Source organism: Loxodonta africana, chromosome 17 (genome assembly GCF_030014295.1).
Source record: "Loxodonta africana isolate mLoxAfr1 chromosome 17, mLoxAfr1.hap2, whole genome shotgun sequence".
Lineage (NCBI taxonomy): Eukaryota > Metazoa > Chordata > Mammalia > Proboscidea > Elephantidae > Loxodonta > Loxodonta africana.
Window position 1 is genome coordinate 5,089,603 of NC_087358.1, and position 27,921 is coordinate 5,117,523.

The following is a 27,921-nucleotide window of genomic DNA, read 5'->3' on the forward strand; positions in this document are numbered from 1 at the left end:
CTGTCATGTTCTGGCAGCACATGAAAGATAACACAGCTTCCAAAAGTTTCCATACACAAGGGCAGGGAGGAGGCATTGACAGAGTCTTATTCAACCAGCCTAATGGGGGGATTTTTTTTTTTTTTTAATGGGATGGAGTTTGAATTGGCATAAAAACACAGAACGATATGCTTTCATATCGCTAGGAGAAATCTCCTCTCACTCACAACCTGTTTGGTGTTGACAGAGAGGCTTTTTGCTAGCGTCTATAGGGTCACTATGAGTCGGAACTGACTCCACGGCAGTGGGTTTTTTTGTTTGTTTGTTTTGGCTTATGACTCTGGAAAGCACACTGCTGTCCCTTGAGGGTAGAAAGAAGAGTCGAACAATTGATAATTCCTGTCTGTCAAAGCAGGACCAAACCAGGTATGGGCATTGATACAATGAAAACAGTCAGCAAATCAAAGGTTCTACAGAAGAATCCTGATCAAAAGGAGAAAATGTGAAACAGAATTTCAAATTCTCATGGAATCCAGACTTTCTTGAGCCATGGAGGCTAGATGAGCCCCTGAAACCAACAACCTGAGATAATCTTTAAACCTTAATCCAAAAATATTACCCAAAGTCTGCTTAAAACCAAACAGTAGGTTAGCTTTATTAGTAAAGAATGTCTGCTTTGGGCACTGTGGTCTTTTAAAGAACTGTCAATAGGGAATCAAATTGACAACAACATCTCAAAAAAGTTAGATAGGAAGCTTAGGGGACAGGAGTTTATGTTAAAGGGGAAGAAACAATTTGGAAAACAAGGGTAAGAACGGTTGCATAATTGAAGAATGTAACCAGTGTTACTGATTTGCACATGTAAAAACTGTTGAAATGGTGTATGTTCTGCTGTATATATTTTCAACAACAAAATAAAATAAATAAACAGTCAACAGAGATGATCTTGAATCTTGTTTCTTAAGAGGTGCTGTCTTTGTGATCCTTCATGATGTACTGGTGTCCTGTGAAAACTGCATCACATTTTCCTGGGAGACTTTCATACGTAAAAAGTGGTTAGAGAACAGAGATGGAATGACACCCCAAAAGTATCCCAAAGTAATCCAGTGGGCTATGCAATATCCATTAAAAGCCAGCTGCTGTCAAGTTGATTCAATTCACGACGACCCTATGTGTATCAGTGTCATTCCATCTCTTTCCTGGGCTATCGTCCTCTGATTCTCCCTACCTCCGTTCTCAGCCAACAAACCAAAAACCAAATCCGCTGCCCTCAAGTCCATTCCGACTCATTGCAACCCTACAGGACAGAGTAGAACCGCCCCATAGGGTTTTCTAGGCTGTAATCTTTATGGAAGCAGATCGCTAGGTCTTTCTCTCACAGAGCAGCTGATAGGTTCAAACAGACCTTTGATCAGCAGCCGTGTACTTAACCACTATGTCACCAGGGCTCCTGCAGCTTATCCAGGGGTGTCCAATTTGGGCTGATGCTTTGAGTATATGCACCTTAATCATTAGGATAAAATCTTTGGGTTCAAAAAAAATTTTTTTTCTAGTAAGGTAATTGGTTTCTCCAAATAAACATGAACCAGCAGTATTCCCCACATGGGAAAAGACCTTGATCAGGAAAGATTTAAATTTACCCAGTAGATTTCACTGAGAGTGGTTTCATTCCAATATGGAGAAGTGGAGGTTTGCTGTGGTTGGGTGCTGTGATTCCGACTCTTAGCAACCCTACAGGACAGAGCAGAACTGCTTCACACGGTCCCCTCGGCTGCTTCCCAGGCCTCGTCGTCTCCTTCGGAAAGCTCTCGGGTTTGAACCACCGACCTTTTGGTAGCAGCTCAGTGCTAAATCACAGCACAATCAGGGCTCCTTTAAGTGGAGGGTTTAGAAAGTAAATTTAAATTAAATCCATAAAATTTAAAAACACTTTATGCAAATACTGGAATACGTTAATATTTTTACAGAGAGCAATATCCTCGACAGTGTGGACTGATTTAAACAAACAAACAAACCTGTCTCAGAAATATTCTCTCAAGTCTGGCTGATCTGACATGACAGAGTAGAACTGCCCCGTAGGGTTTCTCAGCCTGTAGTCTTTACAGAAGCAGATGGCCAGGTCTTTCTCCCACGGAGCCACCGGCTGGGTTTTAACTGCCAACCTCTTGGTTAGGAGCCTAGCGCTTAGCCACTGCTCCACCAGGGCTTCATATGTATACATAGGTAGTCCCCAGCTGACAATGTATTCAGGTTACAACAAACTGCACTTACGTCCGTTGATTTTTTTTGTGATTTGTGTCATCTTTTATATATGTATATATGTATTAAAATATATCTGTAAGTTTATATGTAATGTTTCAAACCCCCAGAGACAAATAAAAATCAGATTCATAAAGACATTTATAATAAAAAATAGTAAAACCCAATAACAAAAACTTAAAAAAAAATGAAGTATTTAACTTATATCAGAACCAACTTAGGACAGAGTTTTTGGAACAGTGTCCTGTTGTAATTCGGGGACTACCTATATGCATGTGTGTGTGTATACATATATTTTTATTTATATTTATATATACTCATATACACAAATATACACATTATACACACACACACATTTATATTAATACATTATTTACTTGTAATAACCAAAACCAAACCTGTTGCCATCTTGTCGATTCTAACTCCCAGTGATCCTATAGGACAGAGGAGAAGTCCTCCATAGACTTTACAAGGCTGTACTCTTTAGGGGAGCAGACTGCCAAACCTTTCTCCTGGAGAGCAGCTGGTGGACTCCAACTGCCGACCTTTTGGCACCACCAAATCAATAATATAAACCCCATTGAGTTGATTGTGACTCATAGCGACTCTATCCAAGGATCGCCTGGTGGATTCAAACTGCTGACCTTTTGGTTAAAAGCTGTAGCACTTAATCACTACACCACCAGGGTTTATTTACTTATAGGGACTAATATATTTTATGTATATATCTTTTTCATGTATGTTATATATATATGATATTATATATAAAAAACTCATTGCCATTGATTCAATTCCAACTCATAGCAGCCTCATAGGACAGAGTGGAACTTCCCCAATAGGTCTCCAAGGAACGCCTGGTGGATTTGAACTGCTGACCTTTTGGTTAGCAGCCAAACACTTAACCACTGCACCACCAGGGCCCCATCATATATAGGCCCTTCGTATTCTATTGGTACCTTTTACCGGATGGGAGATTTTAAGTAACTTGCTCAAGGTCACATAGTAAGTTGCTGAGACAAAGCACATGTTCCTAAGTGTCCCAAATTATACAGAGAAACTCTTGATCAGTCAAAATAAGTCAAATGAGCTTAAACCAACCCTTTCCCTATTGTCTGTTTTACCTACAAAATGGAGGCATCCAGTGATCAAAAAGGCAGAAGAATAAAAGGAGGCACAATGAAGTGAAATACTGTGGCTCCTCCACACCGAGAAGGATGGGAATTTCAGGCCCCACCACGTCCGTCCCTCCTGGTGTGGGCATTGACCCTTTTCTTTCTTTACACCAAACACAGCACAGAACGGGTTTGCATAACCGGTCTGTATTCTCTACACCCTGTGGCCAGCCTTGCATCACTTCCCTCTGCGGCTGTGCTTGGTGGGCAGCAGGATTCACTTCTGTTTTCAGCAAAAATAAATAAATAAAAGTAACCCAGATGGGATGAGAGTCCCAGCTGACTCTCCCAATTCGTTCACTTTCTGCAGGACGTGGAGGCTACGGAGCCTTGGACTTGGCTCTGAATTCACACAGCGGTGCCAGCCCCAGGACCACCGGGCATGGGTAGGTTTTTTGGCATTGAATCAACACTGTCCATAACGACCATCCTAACCTCCTCTTCCTTGCCTGGGTCAAGAGCAGAAGCCTCATGAAAACACGAAGCATAACAGCCGAGTAGGCATCTTTCAGTGTAACGCCTAGATGTGGGCCGACACGGTGAGGAACGGCATCAACAATGTCTCTCTATCCAGAGCGTCAAGAGTGTCCTCATCCTCCTGGCCCCCGAAGTGACAGTCTCTTAGTCACTCCCTAAAACAAGGGCCTTGTCTGGCAGAACAGTATAATATTTAATGAGCTCACTGGGTCTGTCTGGTGGCTGCTATTTTGTGTGTGAGGAACACTTGAGAATTGTTGAGTAGGCCTTCCAACACTGGAGTGTGCATGGTTCACAAGGAGTTGTATCCTCTGCCTGGCGCCCCTTAATATATTAACCCAATAATTTCTTTAGCTTTGGGGTTTTTGCTTAATTTCTGCATCATACCTTACCTATCAAAGTCAGGTTCTTTAAACATCGCCAGCATCATAATAAGCGCAGTAGTGAGTGCTATTCCTTTTCCCCTGAAGTGGGTTTCTAGATGCACTTCACCGATATTCTCCAAGAATGTTCCCGTTCTCTCCCGGCCAATGACCCCAACTAGTAAGTCGGAGGACATCACTGCTATTTACAGACTGTGAGTCAGGGCTGAGTCCGCTCCTGCAGTCCGCGGAGCCCTTACATCCACTGAGCAAACAGCTTGGATATATGTGGTTAGTAAAATTACTTAGAATCATGATTGTCAGTTTCTAATGATACCTTAATTATTCGGTGTGCTTGGAACCATCAACATTCTTCAAGTTGTGCAGCCATTCTCACCCACCTTTTCTGAGTTATTCCTCCCCCATTAGCATAAACTCACTGTCCCATACTTCCTATCTAAGGCGTTTTGCATGTGATATCCGCACATGGAAACACACAATCACGGGATTAAGGGTGAAAACACACGCTCGACACAGTATCGAGGTCTAGATTGCACGGTAAAACCTGCGAAAGCCGGAACCTGGGTAAGTCAGAAACCTGTCACAGAAGGAAAACTAAAATCTTTTCCACTAAAATGAGTGATAGAAAAGTGGTTCAGATTGCACCCTGTCAAAGGTGGAGAATGAGGCAGTCCCATCAAGTTCTTCACCGTACGAGAGAGGCAGTGACAGCAGAAAGGCCAGTGAGGGCTCGTTCTCAGTGCTCCAGCTGGGGGAAGACAAAGACCTGGAGGTAGGACCTGGCAGAGGCAATGGTGATGAAGACCCAGATGTGTGGGAGAACGTCATTTGAGAAGGAAGACATGACCCGTTTTAGCAAGGCTTTGAATGAATGACAGGGTAGATGTGACCGGGGCTCTGGCTTCTTGTCTGGGATTGATGGATCGAGAAATTCAACATTTACGGCGAAGAAGCAGAGCACAATAGGGTTCCTGGAGGAGAGAGATGAAGTCAGAGCTTCGCTGGGCTGCTGAGAACAGACTCAGTTGTGAAGACGAACGCCAGCAACAAGCCATAATGGGGAAAGCTTGGCCTGAGGGGACAATGGGTGACATTTATGTACAAGTAACAGTCACTCTCACTCACATGCACACAATTAATCTTTCAGTCTGACTACTGGTCATACTTTATTCTAATTATTCATTTGTGTAGGTCTCTTTCACTAGCACCCTCTCCTCCAGGCCAGGAGGGACATGGTTCATATTTAGCTTTTCGGATATTTAAAACGTGGTAGACTCTTCCTTCTCGTTCCTAGTTGTGATCTTTCTTAAAGTTCAAGTATCTTAATTTTTTTATTGTTATTGAGAACTTACACAACAAAACATACACCAATCCAACAGTTTCTACATGTACGGTTCAGCGACACTGATCACATTCTTCTATTTGTGCAACCATCCTCATCCTCTGAGTTGTTCCTCCCCCATGAACTTAAACTCACTACCCCCAAACTTCCTATCTAGCCTTTCGAATAGCAAAGTTAAAGCATTTGAAACTGATAGTTAAAAACAAAGTATCTCGCCCTAACCGACGAAGTGGGCCAAACTTTCAAACACCTTAAAACTCCTATCTTGATTGGCACAAACTAGGGTGGTCTTCCCTTTAATGACCATCACTGTGGGTTTGTCAGTAAATGGAACGCAAACTCAGAAGGTGAGACACTGAAACCTCTCCTTTTTTTCTTGCAATCTTATTCAGCCAAATAAAAAAAGAAAGAAAGGAAGAAAAGCTGAGAACAGGCCTCAGGGCCACCATCACATCCCAAGGGAAGTGAAACCAAACACCCTGGGTGTGCCCCAGCACTGGGCCTGGCTTCACTCTGAACTCCTTAAGGAAGCTAAAGTTATGACTGAAAAAGTAAAAGATTTAATTTTTGGTGCCAGATGAACGAACAAATAAGTCTTAGAAGAAGTGTAACCAGAATATTCCTTAGAACTGGGGATGTTTGTAAGGCTTTGACTCGCTAACTTCGGACATGTCATCAGGAGAGACCAATCACTAACTAGAAAAGGACATCATACTTGGTAAAGTAGAGGGTCATCAAAAACGAGGGGGACACTCATTGAGATGGATTGACACAACAGCCGCAATGGACTCTAAATATCAAAGGTGGGGGGACGGTGCCAGACCCGGCAACGTGAGTCGGAGCTGACTTGATGGCAACTAAAACTAACAACAACAAAATTTGATGGGTGATGTAGCTAACACCAGACCATGTTATCATTCAATTGCAGGGTCTCAGTTTTAAAGCAGACTAGTTTAAAATGCGGTTTTTAGAACTAAATGTTGAAAAATAAACTTTTTGAAAAGAAAAATTGTAACCTGTATTCCAATTTGGAGCTGTTATTTGTACACTTTAAAGCAATTGCCTACAATTTTCTAAGGCCATAAGCCGTCTATTCACCTACAGCAACCTTGTTCATCGTAAAATTGTTTTGTGCTGTCACAGAGCTTTCTACCCAGCTGTAGGCGTTAAGGCAAAAGATATTACAAACGAGACAATGAACGTTGCAGACAGATTTTTGAATAAATCTTGCATCCTTATGATCCTCTTCATTCCAACATGATTTAACTGAAATGCAGTTATAGATCGAATTGTGTCCCCCAAAAATGTGTGTCAACTTGGCTAGGCCATGATTCCCCGTGTTGTGTGACTGTCCACCATTTTGTCATCAGGTGCAATTTTCCTATGTGCTGTAAATCCTGTCTCTATGATGTTAACAAGGCAGGATTAGAGGCAGCGACATTAATGAAGCAGGACTAAATCTACAAGATAAGGTTGTATCTTGAGTGACTCTCTTTTGAGATATAAAAGAGACAACCAACAGAGACACAGGGGGGCCTCATGTCACCAAGAATGAAGACTCAGGAGCAGAGTGAGTCCTTTGGACCCAGGGTCCCTAACAAGTAGCAGAGAGACAGGTGGATCTCATGTCACCAAGAATGAAGAATCAGGACGGGAGCAAGTCCTTCGGACCCAGGGTCCCTAGGCTGAGAAACTCCTAGACCAGGAGAAGATTGATGGCAAGGACCTTCCCCCAGAGCCGACAGAGAGAGAAAGCCTTTCCCCTGGAGCTGGTACCCTTAATTCAGACTTTTAGCCTCCTAGCCTGTGAGAGAATAAATTTCTGTTTGTTAAAGCCATGCAGCGACTTGTGGTATTTCTGTTATAGCAGCACTAGATAACTGAGACATTGTCTATCTACCAAAATCAGGGAGAGTGTCCTTCAGTAGGCTGATCATATGTTATAAAGCCTCCAGTATGCCAGCAATCTCTATAAACACCATATCTCATTTTGCAGGAAAAAAAAAAAAATTCCAGTCTCCAGACCAAGAATGCTGGCACTTTAAACTGTAGACAATCCAGTTCAAACTCACTGAGTTAGATGCACAGTCACTTTACTGGAAAAAAAATAACAATGAAAAGAACCTGACAGGCTGTCTAGGGTGACAGTTTTCTTATTCAGAATACTGAAAAGCAAACAAGTCCAAGAAACTGACCAAGCTTAGAAAGTCAGGCTTCTCAATCCAGCCCTGACTTCTCAGGCTCCTTCAATCACATGCAACTCAGCCTCCTTCAGCCTCGCTTTAACAGGGCTGGAGAAGTAAGGGACAAATACTACGATGTTGACATAAACCTCATTTTTCAGTGACATAATGTTTCACATTAATCAGCTTGAGACAAAGTGTCAGACTTGTTCCTTTTGAAAAAGGAAGTAGAAAAGGAGACCATCAAGGTCACTTACACACAAAAACAGCAACAATCAAAGAAAAAAAAAGAAACAAGAAGGGAAAACCAAGCTTGTGTTTATACAATGGAAGCATTTTATTGACTGAACTCTTATTTAATAAACCATTTTATTGACTTGCTGAATTCTTCCTGCATAAATATCACCTTCAAGCGGAATTTTACCAAAGTATTGCCCTAGTTAATCTAACACCCTACCCTTCCCATGGCTGCCAAAATACCTGCTGCCAAAATACTTGCCGAAGGCTAAACGCAAAGGAGCCAGCCTAGTATCCCTTAAGCCTAGGAAAGAAAAAGTAGTGGAAATTTTAGTGTGTATCTCCACCGCGCTGTGCTTGCGGCATTAGCTGAGAAATCCTGGGAATTTCAAAGCCTCCTTCCACTGCCGAGCTACTTCGCGCTCTGCGACGGGGAACGGCAGAAGCAGTGGGAGTTGTACGTCGCATTAGAGTTGACAAAAGTACTTAACGCAGATTGAATGCCTTCGCGAACGAGATTTCAACTCCCTGAAATTGACATGGCAACAAATTCTTATGGCGGCATAAAAAGTGTTAGCTGGAATGTTACGGCTTTGGCTTAAATTTCCATCTGCAGCTCATCAAATGACTAAACAGTAGGAAGGAATTAAACCAAATCAGACTCATTACAGGGTCTGATACGCTGGCAGAATATAAACTTTCCCTGCTCAGCAGCTGGAGCTTTAAAAGGGTGACTAACATTTCAGTCTTGGTGCTTATGGGCTTTGAGAAGAAGAAAAGGGTGTGTAAGGCTCTAAGTGAGGTGTCTAATCATTAAACTTCACTTATGGAAATACACACGTTGGCCTTTCTGTCTCTCTGACACACACACACACACACACACACACACACACACACATACCCCTTCTCTTTAATCACCCAAATAGTCTAAAGAAAGAGAAGGTCACTCAAAAAGAAGGCTTAACCCATTGCCATTGAGTTGATTGTGAGTCATAGCGACCCTACAGGACAGAGTAGAACTGCCCCCTAGGGTTTCCAAGGCTGTAAATCTTTGCGGAAGCAGACTGCCACGTATTTCTCCCACAGAGCAGCTAGAGGGTTTGCACCACCAACCTTTCAGTTAGAGGCTGAGCTCTTAACCATTATGCCACCAGGGCTCCTTAAATGAAAGATTATTTGCTTTAAATAAGTGTCCCATGTGCAAAATTCTGATAAACAATGTTAACTGTTCTTTACATCTTTCTAACAGAAAGCATAAAGATCCCTGGTGGTACAAAGTTAAGCTCTCAGCTGCTAACAAAAGGTTGGCGGTTCAAACCCACCAAACAGCTCCTCGGAAGAAAGACCTGGGAATCTGCTCCCATAAAGATTACAGCCTAGAAAAACTATGGGGGCAGTTCTACACTGTAACACATGAGGGCTTCGCGAGTCGAAACTGACCTGAGAGCCCCTAACAGCAACAACAACAACATAAAGAATGTCGGTCTGAAACGCTCCTGGCAAAATGTCTGGCCAAGCATCCCAGGGCAAACTGTTTACATTCCTTTTTCTCCTTCAGCAATCCTCTAGGAGGGATATCTGAAAATGTTTTGGAAGACCTTTCCCTGCTAACATCAGACTCTAAGAGTTGTCTGATGCAATGAAATTACAAATCCATAGAGTTAAAGTCCACAGAATGTATCGAACACACCCTCCCAAATAAAATCTTCTAGGGAATGCAAGGATGTCCTACTTGGTAAAGGAGAGGGTGCGCAAAAGAGGAAGACCCTCAACGAGATGGGTTGACACAGTGGCTGTTACAATGGGTTCAAACATTGCAACAATTGTGAGGATGGTGCAGGACCAGGCAGCTTTTCATTCTGTTGTACATGGGGTCACTATGAGTTGGAGCTGACTTGATGGCACCTAACAATGACAACAACAACAACAAAACAACAACAGGGTGTGCACTGTGTCTGAAACACTATCTGGTATCTGTCCCTGGGGTTAAGTCCTGGGACCTTCGGCATTAGTATTTCTAAATTCTGAATTCAAAAAGGAAAGAAGGGACACTTTTGATTCCTGATGGCAGGCTCCATGTCTGGGTCATTAATGAATCTCCCAAAGCCAGGTGTACCTTGTACACAGTAGATGCCCAATAAACAAATCAGTGTTTGCCTTTTTTCTCCGACACGGTTTAAGAGCAAGACATTTTGGACCTAAAACCAAAAAAAAAAAAAAAAAAAGCTGATGCTAACGTAGTAAGTTGTTGAACATAACCCAACACTGGAACGTAAGTAAAGGGTGCAACTGTTAAGCACTTGGCTGTTAACCAGAAGTTTGGCAGTTGGAACCCACCCAGCTGCTCTGAGGCAGAAAGACCTGGCAATCTGCTCCCATAAAGAGTACAGCTTAGGATGCCCTATGGGGCAATTCTACTCTGTCATATGCAGTCTCTGTGAGTCAGAATCGGCTCGATGGCACCCAACAAGAGAAATGCTAGGTGACAAATAAATGCATAAAATCTTAATACATGTGTTTTTTGGATGGATTCTATTGTCTGTATTAAGTGATCAATACCAAGCTATATTGCTTTAAAAAGTCCTAGTCAAACATAACGGTCATGGACTAAGATCACTAGTTGTTCATTTGCATCCAGCTGGAAACCTCACAAAATCTCCCTATACAAAGCCATATGGATTTCTCCTAAGTCTTAACACCTCAAATCAGGAACATTTAAAAATAGGCTAATGTATTCATAATCAATGCATCTCATTCATCCAATGAAGTAATGTGTTTGAAGGTAGTGAGCAAAGTACAAGGCACTAAACAAATCTAAGATTTAGAACAAACAGTAGAATCTGCCCAGAAAGCTAATGTAGGACTGTCAACCCACAGAACAGAACACCCCAACAGAGCAAGGTATCATTTCTCAGTACCTCAAATTCATATCTGAACCCCACTCATTTTGAATATGACATGTTGTCACTATGTGCTGTCGAGTTGATTCCGACTTACAGCGACCCGTTGCGCAGGGTAGAACCACCCCCATGAGATTTTCAAGGCTGTAATCTTTACGGGAGCAGATCGCCAGGTCTTCCTCCCACAGCGCTGCTGGGTGTGTTCAAACCACCAACCTTTTGTTTAGCAGCTGAGCGCTTAACTGTTGTGCTACCAGGGCTCCTTTGACTATCATAAAGAGCTAAAAAATATATAACTTACTAATAAGATGATAGGCACACATGTCACTTAACCAATTCCTTGAACTGTACCCCCAAATGAACTAAAAAGCCATAGGTGTTGAAATGTTTTGAAACCAACATCTTTTAAATAAAGAATATCTGCATGTTCTACCAGCGAAGCATCTAAATACTGGCGACTTTCTCAAATATCCTGGGCTGCTCCCAGACTGTAAAATTATCCAGGTCACCTTTCCTTCTCACATACCGCTGTTTGCCTTTCTGACTATTTCAGTTCTACTTGGCAACGTCTCCAAGCAGCGTGCAAACGCAGGCAAAGAAGCTGAAATCTAATCATCCTGGGCAGCCAGTCCTGCACTGGTTTTATGGTGGAGGAGACTGGAGCTGTCAGGTAAATGAGATACCTGGATTACAGACAGGTTTCCATTATCCCTGGAAATACTCTCTCTGCTCGCACTGCTAAAGGTAATTAGAGTTTGGTTAAACTCTTGGCTGCTAACTGGAAAGTTGGTGGTTTGAACACACCCAGCCCCTCTGTGGGAGAAAGACCCGGCGGTCTGCTCCGGTAAAGATGACAGCCTAGAAAACCCTAGAGGCAGTTCTACTCTGACACACGGGGTTGAGATGAGTCAAAATTGGGTTGACGGGAGGCAACGACAGCAACATGTTTCCTAAACAGAAATGCAACACTTGAGGTGGTCAGCAAGGTAAGTAAGCCACCATACTAAAAGCAGTAAAGATTATATTTACTGTATTTACTGAAGCCATTTAAAATGTTTATATATACTTCAAAAAATAGGGAAAATTCAACATAAATCACACCTAACGGAAAATATGTACCTTTTTTAGATTCACCATGTTTTGCGCCATGAACTGCCAAGAGAACAAACAAATCTGTCTTGGAAGAAGTACAACCAGAATGCTCCTTGAAAGCAAGGATGGCGAGACTGTGTCTCACATACTTTGGACATGCTGTCAAGAGAGATCAGTCACTGGAGAAGGACTTCATGCTTGGTAAGGTAGAGGGTCAGCGAAAAAGAGGAAGGCCCTTAATGAGATGGACTGACACAGTGCCTGCAACAACGGGCTTAAGCATGACAACAATTGTGAGGATGGCGCAGGACTGGGCAGTGTTGTACACAGCGTCATTATGAGCCAGGCCTACTAGAAGGCACCTAACAACAATGTTCTGTGCATTTGTGTGCTTTTTAAATCAAATGACCAGGGAGTTCAGAACTGCCTATGTATTATTGCCATTATGATGGAGACGAGCGAGTACTTGGGTCTTTAAAACAGGCCTATGCTAAGGGGATGGTTCTCTCCAGCACTGGCTCTTGAGAGAGAAAGATACATTGAGAGAGATATTGATTGACTGATTCAGAGTCACAGGGAGGGAGGGCGGGAGCACCAAACGACAGGAATGATAGTGCCTATAAAGCACCAGCTTGCCCTGGGTGGTGCCAACATTGAACATGCTAAACTACTAACTGAAAGGCTAGCAGCTCACATCCACCAGAACTGCCTGGGAAAAAAGCCTGGTGATTGGAAAGATCAAAGCCATGGAAAAGTCCATGGAGCACAGTTCTACCCTGACACACATGGAGTCGCCATGAGTTGGAATTGACTCAATGGCAACTGGTTTTGCTTTGGATAAAGCACTGTTGTTGTTGTTGTTGGGTGCCATCAAATTGATTCTGACTCATAGCAACCCTATAGGACAGAGAAGAACTACCCCACAGGGTTTTCTAGGCTGTAATCTTTACTGAGGACCCCTGGTGGCGCCGTGGTTGAGAGTTTCGCTGCTAACCAAAAGGTCGGCAGTTCAAATCCACCAGCCACTCCTTGGAAACCAGACATAACAGGTTTGGTTTGGTTCGGTAATCTGTACAGAAGCAGATGACTAGGTCTTTCTCCCAAGGAGCCAATGGGTGGGTTCGAATCACCAACCTTTTGGTTATCAGCCAAGCATTTAACTATTTGCACAACGAGGCCTCTTAGGAAAAAGCACTAAATGCTCCCAAGGTGTTCTTTATCCTTTTATCCTATCAGTGATTAAAAACCAAAACAATGGGATACTCAGCTGGATGGGGGTGGGGTAATGGCATTTACCCTGGCACTCACTAGCATCCTGGTTTTCAGCAAATCACTTTCTCATGTCTCATTTTTCTTTTTCTTACTTGTAAAGTGAAAACAAGCGTGGATAACATGTAATCTCACAAGATTATTGGAAAGAGGAAAGACAATAAACAGAGTGGCCATATGGCCCCCTTTGCCCAGAGCACTCTGTGCTTACACCCCATAACCCAGCCTAATTATCAACTTCCGCACTCAAAAGTGTCCCAGTTTGGACAAATAATTATATGGTTATCCTATAAATAAAACAAAGGGGCCCTGGTGGCGGAAACGGTTAAGCGCTTGGCTACTAACTGAAAGGTTGGCGGTTCGAACCCACTCAGTGGTTCTGTGGGAGAAAACACTTGGCGATCTGCTTCTGTAAAGATTACAGTCTACAAAATCCTATGGGGACAGTTTTACTCTGTTATGTGGGTCACTATGAGTCAGAATCAACTTGACGGCACCCAACAACAACATACATCGGTCACCTAGCACAACGTGTCACCCAGAGTGGGTCCTCGGTAAACGTAACAGTTACTGTTATTCCAGGGCTGTCCACGGATTTAAAGGAGGAAACTATCTCTAATTTGTCCCCATCTGTTTTTTTTTTTTTTATCTCTTCTGCTCAGGGGGAGTGGACATTGATTTGGGGACCTGCCTCATGTTAAAACAACAGAGTGGGCCTGCGCTCGAGCCGCTGGCTTTAGGCAGCTCGGTTAACTTCCTTCGACTGCTGCCTCTGTTGAATCAACTCTGCCAAGAGGTCAAAACTAACATTAGCCTGGAGATTTTTCTTAAACCCTTCTCCCAGTGTTCTTGAGGCACACTCTTAACATCACCCAGTAAGTACTGCTCTGTTTTCCATCCTTCCCGTAGCTCACCTCACACTAACTAGTGTTTCTAGGTTACGCAGAGATGTTGTGATAAGCACCACAACTTTTTTCACTACAACATGCCTGAAAAAATGCTGCATCCAATTCTACCAACCGATGTCTTTCTATAGCAAATTAGACACTTCACACTGCACACCAACCCCTTCCCTACTACAAAGTGACTCCTCGGTTTTCTGGAGCAGGGTATTTTCCAGATGGAATTCTTATTATCTGAAAGAGTTAACAAGAACTCAGGTTTCCTTCTTGGGATAAGGTACAATGGCTCGATGGCCAGCAAGATTTGCCAAACGCTATAGGTCGCTATGAGTTGGAATTGACTCGATGGCACTGGGTGGTTATAGAAAAGACAGAAACCTGGTGGCACAATGGTTAAGAGCTTGGTTGCTAACCAAAAGGTTAGCAGTTCAAATCCACCATTTGCTCCTTAGAAACCCTATGGGGCAGCTCTACTTTGTCCTACAGGGTTGCTATCAGTCAGAATTGACTTGATGGCAATGGGCTTGGTTTCTGTGGTTTTACAGTAAAGATGAGGCATTGGGTCGTTCGGTGGTAGAATTCTCGCCCTCCATGCAGGAGACTGGGGTTCAATTCCTGGCCCACGGACCTCACGCACAGCCACCGCTCGTCTGTCAGTGGAGGTTTGCGTGGTGCTGTGGTGGAGGCTCGCGAGGTGCCGCGGTGGAGGCTCGCGAGGTGCTGCGGTGGAGGTTCGCGAGGTGCCGCGGTGGAGGCTCGCGAGGTGCTGCGGTGGAGGTTCGCGAGGTGCTGTGGTGGAGGTTTGTGAGGTGTTGTGGTGACGGCTCGTGAGCGGCTGTGGTGGAAGCTCGCGTGGTGCTGTGGTGGAGGCTCATGAGATGCTGTGGTGGTGGCTCGCGTGGTGCCGTGGTGGAGGCTCGCGTGGTGCCGTGGTGGAGGCTCGCGAGGTGCCGTGGTGGAGGCTCGCGTGGTGCCGTGGTGGAGGCTCGCGTGGTGCCGTGGTGGAGGCTCGCGTGGTGCCGTGGTGGAGGCTCGCGAGGTGCCGTGGTGGAGGCTCGCGAGGTGCCGTGGTGGAGGCTCGCGTGGTGCCGTGGTGGAGGCTCGCGTGGTGCCGTGTTGGAGGCTCACGTGGTGCCGTGGTGGAGGCTCGTGTGGTGCTGTGCTGCTGAACAGGTTTCAGTGGAGCTTCCAGATTAAGACAGACTAGGAAGGAAAGCCTGGAGGTCTACTTCCAAAAATCGGCCAGTGAAAACCTATGGATCAGAAAGGCCCATCCACACCTGATCATGGGGGTGGTGCAGGGTCAGGGAGCATTTTGTTCTGTTGTACACGGGGTTGCCGTGAGTTGGGGCTGGCTCAATAGCAGCTAACAACACAGGCGGCCTCGTTAAACGGATTCTGAGTGCCCCTTCAGTCACTGGGCCCTGTGTTCAAATGCACCGTAAGTGGATAGAAACACAGAGGAATGCCAGTTAGAGCTTCCAAACTGGGGACCGCCCACCTACCAGCACTACACATCACTACAAAGCAGGCCTTCCTTTCCAGCAAAATAGTTTAAAATTTTGACCATCCAAGGAGCCCTGGTGACACAAAGGTTAAGCACGCAGCTGCTAACCCAAAAGTTGGCAGTTTGAACCCACCGAGCAGCTCTTTGGGAGAAGGACCTGGTGATCTACCCTTTAAAGATTAACCAGAAAACTAAACCCACTGCCATCGAGTTGATTCCAACTCCTGGTGACCCTATAGGACGGGGTGGAACTGCCCCATAGAGTTTCCAAGGAGCACCCGGTGGATTCAAACTGCTGACCTTCTGGTTAGCACCCACAGCACTCAACCACTACTCTGTCACATGGGGTTGCTATAGGTCAGAATTGACTTGAGGGCACTAACACCACCAGCCATCTACTTACAGACTGCCTGCTCCAAACGTCTTCTGGAGCAAACCTCAAAGGCCAAGGTGATTTCCTGCCACTGAGAAAATTCCCAGGCCATCTCCTGAGAAGCTGGAAGGTGCACACTTAGGGAGGGCAGGTACGTTCTGATACTAGCTGAGGTAGACAAGCGGGAACGGGAGAGTTAACAAGCAATCTGGGGGAAAAAAGGCCAAAGCAAACAACTGATTTTGGCATATATTCGTGCTGTCCCACTCTGTAGGCACGTATTGAGTGTTGACTACTCAGGATAGTTCACTGAGGATGTCGATGCCTAAGGAAGAGAAGACCTGAGTGAGATCTTAAGTGGGTTTAGAAGGCAGCGAACATTAGAACACGCTAACACTACTGTAACATTTATTGAGCGTTTATAAAATAGGTAGCCTGGGTGGCGCACACAGCGAGGTGCTCAACTACTCATTGAAAGGTTGCCAGTTGAACCTACCCAGAAGTGTCTTGGAAGACAAAGCTGGTGATCTGCTTGTGAAAGGTCTGAAAACCCTATGGAGCCATTCTACTCTGCACGCATGGGGTCACCCTGAGTTGGGATTAACTGGAGGGCAACTAACAACAACAACAGGTATTATGCTAAGTGCTTTACATTTTTAGTACCTAACTAACTCCTGTGAGGTACCCATTAATTTTGCTTTCCTTTACGACGAGGAAACAAAGACAAAGAGAAGTCAACTGTCCAAGGCCAGCAGGTGCAGAGGTGGGGACAGGAACCAAACCTGCTTGGTCCTGCGTGCGCTCCAGGTGGGGGCATGCCAGACTCAGGGCCGACATCTGCACAGGCATGCATTTGGGTGCAAGTTAGCTAAAGGCAGAGGAGGCTGAGCAGATTAAGCACAAACCGACTCACAGCAACCCAATAGCACAGAGTAGAACTGCCCCACAGTGTTTACAAGGCTGTAATCTTTACGGAAGCAGACTGCCACATATTTCTCCCATGGAGCGGCTGGTGGGTTGGAACCAACGACCTTTCAGCTAGCAGCTGAGCACTTAACCACTGTGCCACAAGGACTCCTTGTTAGGAAACCATTGGTCCTGTACTCCAGGCTGAATTGTGAAGTGTGTGTGAGCACAGAGGGGCAGGAGCTGTAAGAATCACTGAACAGCTTGAGGATGGCCTGGGGAGGACTAGGGAGGGGCACAGCGGGGGGTCTGAGGGGGTAAGGAAAACCTCAGCAGTGGGGTCTACACAGGACATTTCACTTCCAGACACCAAAGCTATTTTAATCCTTGGCTGCGCTGAAATGAAAGGTCAGCCGGACAAAGTGGGTGTGCCAATAAAGCAGAGAATGTCAACAGGGACAGGGAATAAAAAGCTACTGCATCTCACCAGGCAGTCATTGATTTGATTGCCTTGCTCATTCTTCAGAAGAGACAAATATACATAAACTTCTATTTTCCATGTACCTTTTTTTTTAAGTGGAAACTTTAAAATGAAAATACTTCTGGAATCTTCCTTCTTTACTACTGCTGTTGTTGTGTGCTGTTGAGTCGATTCTGACTCGTGGAGACCCCATGTGACGGAGCAGAATGCTAAACCGATTTGCCACTTGGGCCCCTTTTCCTATTACTACCACCTTGCAGAGCAGTCAGCAGCGGTCACGGGCTTTGTTTTACTGCTGCTTAATTGTTGCACCTTGTAAATCAGCACCGCGGTATAACAGGGGGTTGATTCTCCAGGACTCTCCAGCTCTCAGTCCTGGGGTGCCCAGCCTGCCTCTGCAGGCACAGACAGCTCCTGGCCCAGCAGTGCATCCCCGAGCCAGGTCACTCTGAGGAGACTGAAGTCCTAAGCCTTCTCTTTTCTACTCCTTCTTCCATACCCATTTCTTTCTCCCTCTGCTACTGAAAACCTGTGAACTAAGTAAGGAGAGTTACACAAGGTCGTAAGCACTGATGTTGCAACCAGCTTAAGGAAGGCTAAGTAAAAAGCCCATTTCCTCTTCCTCTTTCTACAAAGGACTGACAGATGATCTGGGCCCCAAAGGAACGTTGGAGAAGCACTAAGTTCCCTCTTCTGAAATAAAGGAATGAAGACCAAGGGCAGGTGTGGTGTCTTGTTCACCTCTGCAGCCCGGGAGCCCAGCACCAAGTAGGTGTTTGAGGCATCTTTGCTGAATGAATTGAACAAACGCAAAATTGTGTCACCGATCCCATCCAGGTATAAAGGAGAGAGTCCTTTTGAACCACTTCCTGATGTTTGTGGTGGCGGAGGGGAGGGGAGCACTTAGGAAGGGCGGAGACAATAATTTACTTCATTTAGAGTCTCTCGAAAATAGAACAGGGGCAGTGTAGTGACAACACTGTGGCCAGTGGGCTTTTTAGTTATTGGATAACCAGTTCATACAAAGAAGCCAACATGTCAAACGACGGACAAAGAAGATCCATCGCTGAGTGTAGAGTATTACAGAAATAAGGCATCTAAGTTAAATGCCTAATGGCTATCACAAATAAAGCAACACTGTTTGGGCAGCCGCGTTACTCCCCAACGGCTTCACAGCGTAGAAAAACAGCTTCAGACCGGCCCCGTGGTGTATACAGTGGTGCAAGACGACCTGGAAAAGTGGTTTCTAAGGGTATCACTTAGAGATCCTCTCCCCAAGTACCTTCAAGGTGGAGGTGCCTGGGCTCTTTTCTCCAAGTGTTCCCGGCACAGGTCCCCCAGCCCAGGCTTTGTTTACGTAAGGGCCATCCTGGCCACTGGTCACTTTGGGCAGGAGGTAATTAACTGCAAGCTCTGTGAGCACAGGTGGAATAACGAGTGTGCACGTAACACCAGATCAGGATTTTCTCGGAATTTTTAAAATTTCAAACAATTAAGGATCTGTACTATCTGCCAGTCTTTTACCCAAAGCAGGGAGAGGTTGGCGGTGAAACAGAGCAGACTTTGTTTTTACGCTGCTTGGAAAATACAAGACAGTATCACCTGCAGACCTGCCTTCCATCTGACGCCAGCTCCCGCTCCACCACGGCTTGGAGGTTGTCTTTTTGAAAGATCGCATTGCTAACATCTTTAAGTAGGTCAGAAACGGAACTTCAGAAGCCATGACATTCTGATATTCTACTCAACGATTCGGGTCAGAACCTCACTTGTTTACATGACAGAAAAGCATGTTATTTGTACTGTAACTATCCTGAGGATTTTCTAAAAAATTCAAATATTAAATAGCATTCTGAACACCATCCACACAGGCAGGGAGAGATCAAATAAATACATTTGCAAATACCTCTACATACAAAAACGATAAGATTCAGGTTTGGGACTATTGGGTACTTTTTTCCTTCAGACAATACCCCAATGAAACAATTACTAAGTACTCTGAACCCCTGCCACACCCCTTCAATTCAAAGGCACTTCCCAAAATATTTAGATAAAGCCTGAACAAATTCAATAAATGCTGCAGCCAGCAGTGCAGCCCGAAATGCCTGCTACCTCTCCCGAGTCTAACTTGACAATTTCATGGAACAAGATCGGCTGTCAGTTCCGTTGCAGCCTTCACACTGAATGTGAGCTGGTTCCATTTCTGACATTTTGATTCTCCTGGCAGATGGAAGCAAGAAACTTAGCTCGCGGACATTAGCCGCACAGTGGAGACCTTATTTCTCCAACCTTATGCAACATCCAACCAACCAACAAAGGTTATTTTCTGTTACTCACTGTTGCTCCAGGATTTCAGTAAATATTTGATGCTGATTTCAAAGAAGCCCGAGTCCTGCTGGCTAGCCATGTCTGCGGCATACAAAGAGGCTTCGCGAAGTGGGCCTGGGCGGAGCAGGTAGGGCGCAGAGGGAGCCTGTCACCGGCTGGTGATGTAAGCGGGAGGTCAGGAGCGCACGAAGGCTGCAGACCCACGGCTGGCGCCGGCAGGGAGCCCTCATTTAAAGGGCCTTGTGGAGCGGAGAGATGCGCGGCCGCTCCTCCTCCTCGGGTCCAAGGCTTGCTTCTTATTTGCTGGGTGCTGATCTCCCTGCAGCTTCAGAGGCGGCTTCGGCGGCGGCCTTCCTTCCGGGGCTGCTGGGAGCCGGGATGCCTGCGGCCAGCCTCCTCCATGCTCCAGGCAGCCAGGTGCAGTCCCAGGCGGCCCCACCTGCACCGGGCTCCGCGTTCTCCCCGGAGGAGGGCTTCCTGGCTGGCTGCCTTGACCGAGTGCACACAGCGCCCTGCCCACGGCTCGGCGCGCGCGCGGGGCCCGGGGGCGGAGGGTGGGTGGCAGCGTCGCCCCTCCCCTGCCCACCCTCACCCTGAGCCGCCCCTGGGCCTGTCTCCCTTCTGGAGGAGGAATGCCACAGCTCCCGAGGATCCTCGCCCTTGCGCACGGCGCCCAGCGCACATCCTCCGTGCGCTCTGGCTCTGCTTCCCCTTGGGTCTGTCCCTGGAACGCACACGACTGCACCACGCTGCGGCGCGCAGGGCTGTGCCCCGGGGCCGGGCGCGGTGACGTTCGCCAAAGCCCCGGCCGGCAGCCGCGCTGCAGCAGGAAGGCTGGGGAACAGCAAGGAGTTCGCCCGGCCTCTTTCTCCCCCTGCTCTCACCCGCACAGGGAACTCTGCATTGGGAGCTTCTCCCTCGGAAGAACGCGGTTAGTTACTTCCAGAGCCGCCGGAGCCCAAACGTGTGCATCCAAAGATGACTTGCTTCCGAACGCCGGGGATCCACAATGAATCCATGACGGAAACCTCTCATTTCTAACCATCTCCGAGCCCAATCGAGTTTATTTTATTTATTCCAAAAGGATAAGAGGCAAAAATAAATAAATTTAGATTGCTTGATGTCCAACGTATTTTTATTCAGAAATTCTGGGTATCAGGTATCCTGATTTCAGCTAGCTGTTTCCTATTATCATTCAGCTTGGTGAAGGAGCCCTGGCGGGAAACCCTGGTGGTGTAGTGGTTAAGCGCTACAGCTGCTAACCAAAGGGTCCCCAGTTCGAATCCACCAGGCACTCCTTGGAAACTCTATGAGGCAGTTCTACTCAGTCCTATAGGGTCGCTATGAGTCAGAATTGACTCGACGGCGCTGGGTTTGGTTTTTGGAGTTTAGGGAGCCCTGGTGGTACAGTGGTTGGGCATTACCACCAGCTATGGCTGCTAACCAAAAGGTTGGCAGTTTGAATCTACCAGCTGCTTCTTGGAAACCCTATGGGGCAGTTGTACTTTGTTCTATAGGGTCGCTATGAGTCAGAATCAACTCCATGACAATAGATTTTTGGGTTTTAGGGGGTTAAACAGGAGCCGTCAAGTGGCAAAATGGTTAAGACCTTTACAACATTGGCGGTTTGAACCCACCCAGCGGTACCATGGAAGAAAGGCCTGACAACCTGTTTCCATAAAGATTACAGCCAACAAAATCCTGTGGGGCAGTTCTGTGCTGTCATGTGGGGTCGCTAGGAGTTGGAATTCACTTGGGAGTACTCAATAACAAAAGAAAAACAAACCAAACTCACTACCATCTAGTCGATTCCAACTCATAGTGACCCTATAGGACAGCGAAGAACTGCCTCACAGGGTTTCCAAGGCTGTAATCGTCACAGAAGCAGACTGCCACATCTTTCTCCTACGGAGCAGCTGGTAGGTTTGAACCACTGGCCTTTCGGTTAGCAGTCGAGCACTTTAACCACTGTGCCACCAGAGTTCCTTCAACAACAACAGCAGAGGGTTAAATACAAGTACTACATTTTGATAATGACAGGCTACATTTGTGGGTTGGATTTAGTCAACCACCTCGTAAACCACGGGAGCCTCCCCCAACCACAGTGCTTTTATCACTAATTTTTCTGAAAGAATTAATAAGATAAACGAACGAATGTTGGATAAAACCCCCATATCAACACACAAGTAGGATGTCCTAGATTAAACAAACAAACAAAAAAAAAACCCACTGCACTCGAGTTGATTTAGCGACCCTGTAGGACAGAGTAGAACTGCCACATCTTTCTCCTGAGGGACAGCTGTTGGGTTGGATTCGCTGACCTTTTCGTTAGCAGCCGAGCACTTTAACAACTGAGACACCAGGGTATCTCTTCCTAGATTAGTGGCTCACTGAAGAAATGGAAGGGAAAGGGCACTATATATACATTTTTTTAAGACTAAGAATTAAAACAATTCAATACCAAAGAGAACTTTCAGGGTTATGTCTTGACATGCCCTAGGATGGTCTTTAAACTTATACAAAAGGCCAGCAGTGAAGCCAAAGGTCTCCGGACTCCGATTACAGTACTTTATTCTCAGGAAGTCCCTAGTCAGATTGACTTCTCACTCATTCACACATACTAGAGTTGATGAGTGAATTTTGTTCTGTCACCTGTATTTCGAGTATATAAATTCTAGGTGAAATAAGACCCAAAGTTTTTACCTCAAAAAGTTACATCTACAAGCGAAAGCTAACACTCCTGCCTGCCTGGTCTGGCCCTCTTCACCTGCCAATGAAGGTTCAGTGAATCAACAGGGAGCTGGAATTAGTGAGTGCACAGGCACTCACTGCAAACCTCCTAGGTTCCCACCTGGCACCAACCCTTCATAGCTATGAAACATACGGCCAGTTATTAACCTCACTAAGCCTTAGTTTCCTCAGCTGTAAAATGGGGATACTAGCGGTACTAGTCTCGTAGGGTTGCTATGAGTTGAAATCGACTCAACGGCACATGATGACAACATAGCCCTAATGGTAAAATGGGAGTCCCTGGGTGGCATAAACAGTAAATGTGCTCAGCTGCTGACCAAAAAGTTGGTGGTTTGAGTCCGCCTAGAGGCACCATGGAAGAAAGGCCTGGCAATCTACTTCTGAAAAAAAAAAACCCTGGGGAGAACAGTTCTACTCTGTCACATGTGGGGTTGCCATGAGTTGGAATTGACAAGACAGCAACTGGTTGGAGTAGCACCTACCTCATGTGGTTGCTGGAAAGATGGAAAGATGAAATGATAGTATGAATGTAAAATTCTCAGCATACTGTCTTATGCTGCTATTAGTTGTTGTCATCAGTTGCTGAATTGGCTCCAGCTCCTGGTGGCCCCATGTACAACAGAACAAAATATTGCCTGGTCCTGTACCATCATCATGATCTTTGGTATGTTCGAGTCCATTGTTTTGGTCACTGTGCATTTTGAGTGCCTTCCAACCTAGGGGGCTCATCTTCCAGCACTATAGCTGACAATATTCTGTTGTGATCCATAGGGTTTTCATTGCCTAATTTCTTTTTTTTTTTTTATTGTGCTTTAAATGAAAGTTTACAAATCAAGTCAGTTTCTCATACAAAACCTTATATACACCTTGCTATATGAGGCAGAATCGACTCGACGGCACTGGGTTTGGGTTTTATGTTCTCCTAGTTGCTCTCCCCCTAATGAGACAACACACTCTCCTCTCCACCCTGTATTTCCCATGTCCATTCAGCCAGCTCCTGTCCTCTGCCTTCTCATCTCGCCTCCAGACAGAAGCTGCCCACATAGTCTCACATGTCTACTTGAGCTAAGATACTCACCTCACCAGTATAATTTTCTGTCTCATACTCCAGTCCAATCCCTATCTGAAGAGTTGGCTTTGGGAATGGTTCCAGTCTTGCGCTAACAGAAGGTCCAGGGACCATGACCTCCCGGGTCCCTCTAGTCTCAGTCACATCATTAAGTCTGGTCTTTTAATGAGAATTTGAGGTCTGCATCCCACTGTTCTCCCGCTCCTTCAGGGGTTCTCTGCTGTGTTCCCTGTCAGGGCAGTCATCAGTTTTAGCCGGGCACCATCTCGTTCTTCTGGTCTCAGGCTGATGTAGTCTCTGGTTTATGTGGCCCTTTCTGTCTCTTGGGCTCACAGTTACCTTACATCTTTGGTGTCCTTCATCCTCCTTTGCTCCAGGTGGGTTGAGACCAACTGATGCATCTTAGGTGGCTGCATGCTAGTGTTTAAGACCCCAGAAGCTACTCTCCAAAGCGGGACACAGAATGTTTTGTTAATAGATTTAATTATGCCAATTGACCTAGATGTCCCCTGAAACCATGGCCCCCAAACCCCTGCCCCTGCTACACTGGCCTTCAAAGTGTTCAGTTTATTCAGAAAACTTCTTTGCTTTTGGTTTAGTCCAGTCATGCTGACCTCTCCTGTATTGTGCGTTGTCTTTCCTTTCACCTGAAATAGTTCTTGTCTACTATGTAAATAGTGAATACCTCTTTCCCTCATAACCATCAAAGAATATTTCCTTCTCTATTTAAACTATTTCTCGAGTTCTTATAATAGTGGTTTCATACAATATTTGTTCTTTTGCAACTAATTTCACTCAGCATAATGCCTTCCAGATTCTTCCATGTTATGAAATGTTTGACGAAATCATCATTGTTCTTTATCACTATGTAGTATTCCATTGTGTGAATATACCATAATTTATTTGTCCATCCATCCATCCATCAATGGGCACCTTGGTTGCTTCCATCTTTGTGCTATTGTAAACAATGTTGCAATGAACATAAACCAAAAAAAAAAAAAAAACCCAGTGCCATCGAGTCGATTCTGACTCATAGCGACCCTATAGGACAGAGTAGAACTGCCCCATAGAGTTTCCAAGGAGCGCCTGGTGATTTGAACTCCCGACCCTATGGTTAGTAGCCATAGCACTTAACCACTACACCACCAGGGTTTCTGCAATGAACATAAAAAAAAAAAAAAATGAGCATAGGTGTGCATATATCTGTTCATGAAAAGGCTCTTATTTCTCCAGGATGTATTCCAAGGAGTGGGATTGCTGGACATACGGTAGTTCTATTTCTAGCTTTTTAAGGAAGCACCAAATCAATTTCCAAAGTGGCTGTACCATTTTACATTCCCACCAGCAGCGTATGTGTTCCAATCTCTCCACAGCCTCTCCAACATTTATTATCTTGTGTTTTTTTTTAATTAATGCCAGCCTCGTTGGAGAGGGAATCTCATTGTAGTTTTGACTTGCATTTCTCTAACGGATAATGATTGTGAGTATTTCCTCATGTATCTGTTAGCTACTTGAATGTCTTCTTTAGTGAAGTGCCTGTTCATATCTTTGCCCATTTTTTTAATTGGGTTATTTGTCTTTTTGTAGTTGAGTTTTTGCAGTATCATGTAGATTTTAGACATCAGACGCCGACTGGAAATGTCATAGCTCAAAACTTTTTCCCAGTCTGTAGGTAATCTTTTTACTCTTTTGGTGAAATCTTTGGATGAGCACAGGTGTTTGATTTTTAGGTGCTCCCAGTTATCTAGTTTCTTTTCCGGTGTTTGTACACTGTTAGTAATGTTTTGTATGCTGTTTATGCCACGTATTAGGGCTCCTAGCATTGTCTCTATTTTTTCTTCCATAATCTTTATTGTTTTAGATTTTATATTTAGGTCTTTGATCCATTTTGAGTTAGTTTTTGTGCATGGTGTGAGGTACGGATCTTGTTTCATTTTTTTTTACAGATGGATATCCAGTTATGCCAGCACCATTTGTTAAAGAGACCGTCTTTTCCACATTTAACTGACTTTGGGCCTTTGTCAAATATCAACTGCTCATATGTGGATGGACTTATGTCTGGATTAATCTATTCCGTTCCATTAGTCTATGCATCTGTTGTACTAGTACCAGGCTGTTTTGACTACTGTGGCAGTATAATAGGTTCTAAAATCAGGTAGAGTGAGGCCTCCCACTTCGTTCTTCTTTTTCAGTAATGCTTTACTTATCTTGGGCCTCTTTCCCTTCCATATGAAGTTCATGATTTGTTTCTCCATCTCATTAAAAAATGTCATTGGAATTTGGATTGGAATTGCGTTCTACCTCTAGATAGCTTTTGGTAGAATAGACATTTTTATAATGTTAAGTCTTCCTATCCATGAGCAAGGTATGTCTTTCCACTTAGGAAGGTCTCTTTTGGTTTCTTGCAGTAGTGTATGGTAGTTTTTTTTTTTATTTATGTGTCTGGTAAGATTTATTCCTAAGTATTTAATCTCCTTGGGGGCTACTGTAAATGGTATTGATTTGGTGATTTCCTCTTCGATGTTCTTTTTGTTGGTGCAGAGGAATCCAACTGATTTTTGTATGTTTATCTTGTATCCCGATACTCTGCTGAACTCTTCTATTACTTTCAGTAGTTCCCTTGAGTGTTTTCTGTGTATAAGATCATGTCATCTGCAAACAGAGATACTTTTACTTCTTCCTTTCCTATATGGTTGCTAAGAGTTGGAATCGACTCCATGGCAACGGGCTTAGTTTTTTTTTTTTTTTTAACCTATTTGGATGGCCTTTATTTCTTTATCTAGCCTAATTGCTCTGGCTAGGACCTCCAGCACAATGTTGAATAAGAGTGGTGATAAAGAGCATCCTTGCCTGGTTCCTGTTCTCAAGGGGAATGCTTTCAGACTCCTTCCATTTAGGATGATGTTGGCTGTTGGCTTTGTATAAATGTCCTTTATTATGTTGAGCAATTCCCTTTCTATTCCTATTTTGCTGAGAGTTTTTTTTTAATCATGAATGGGTGTTGGACTTTGTCGAATGCCTTTTCTGCATCTACTGATAAGATCATGTGGTTCTTGTCTTTTGTTTTTTTTTATTTATATGATGGATTACATTGGTTGTTTTTCTAATGCTGAACCATCCCTGCATACCTGGTATGAATCCCACTTGGTCATAGTAAATTATTTTTTTCATATGTTTTTGAATTCTATTAGCTAGAATTTTGTTGAGGATTTTTGTGTCTAAGTTCATGACGGATAGAGGTCTGTAACTTTCTTTTTTTGTGGTGTCTTTACCTGTTTTTGGTATCAGGGATATGGTGGCTTCATAGAATGAGTTTGGGAGTATTCCATCCTTTTCTATGCTCTGAAATACCTTTAGTAGTAGTGGTGTTAACTCTTCTCTGAAAGTTTGGTAGAATTCTCCAGTAAAGCTGTCAGGGCCAGGGCTTTTTTTTGTTGGGAGTTTTTAAATTACCTTTTCAATCCCTTCTTTTGTTATGAGTCTATTCAGTTCTTCTACCACTGTTTCTGTTAGTTTAGGTAGGTAGTGTGTTTCTAGAAATTCATCCATTTCTTCTAGGTTTTCAAATTTGTTAGAGTTTAATTTTTCATAGTAATCTGATGTGATTCTTTTAATTTCACTTGGGTCTGTTGCAATATCACCCATCTCATTTCTTCTTTGGGTTATTTGCTTTCTCTCCTGTTTTTCTTTTGTCAGTTTGGCCAATGGTTTATCAATTTTGTTATTATTTTTTATTTTTTTCAAAGAACCAGCTTTTGGTCTTGTTAATTCTTTCAATTGTTTTTCTGTTCTCTACTTCATTTAATTCTGATCTAATTTTTATTATTTGCTTTCTTCTGATGCCTGAGGGTTTCTTTGTTGCTCTCTATTTGTTCAAATTGTAGGGATACTTCTTTGATTTTGGCCCTTTCTTCTTTTTGGATGTGTGCATTTATTGCTATAAATTGACCTTTGAGCGCTGCTTTAGCTGTGTCCCAAAGGTTCTGATAGGAAGTGTTCTCAATCTCATTGGATTCTTTGAATTTCTTTATTCCATCCTTAATTTCTTCTACAACCCAGTTGTTTTTGAGCAAGGTGTTGTTCAGTTTCCAAGTGTTTGATTTCTTTTCCCTGCTTTTTCTGTTATTGATTTCTACTTTTATGGCTCCACAGTCAGAGAAGATGTTTTGTAATATTTTGATGTTTCAGATTCTGTTAAGGCTTGCTTTATGACCTAATATGTGGTCTATTCTAGAGAATGTTCCATGTGCACTGGAAAAGAAAGTATATTTGGCTGCTGTTGGATGGAGTGTTCTGTATATTTCTATGAGGTCA

At 44.4% G+C, this 27,921-nt stretch overlaps 1 protein-coding gene across 8 annotated transcripts in view; it reads right to left on the reverse strand.

Annotated features, from left to right (window-relative positions):
- FRY (FRY microtubule binding protein) overlaps positions 1 to 27,921 on the reverse strand; it is a 401,382-nt gene that overhangs the window by 295,037 nt on the left and 78,424 nt on the right. For 2 of the 8 annotated variants that reach the window (XM_023547254.2, XM_064269935.1), the window contains exon 1: positions 19,797 to 20,532. The exons of 5 other annotated variants lie outside the window; for them this stretch is intronic. In XM_023547254.2, the coding sequence (XP_023403022.2) occupies positions 19,797 to 19,866 (70 nt within the window). In that variant the 5' untranslated portion in view covers positions 19,867 to 20,532. Of the gene's footprint in view, positions 1 to 1,619; positions 1,852 to 19,796; positions 20,533 to 27,921 lie in introns of those variants that run through there. One more of the 8 variants, XM_064269936.1, reaches the window with a different exon arrangement.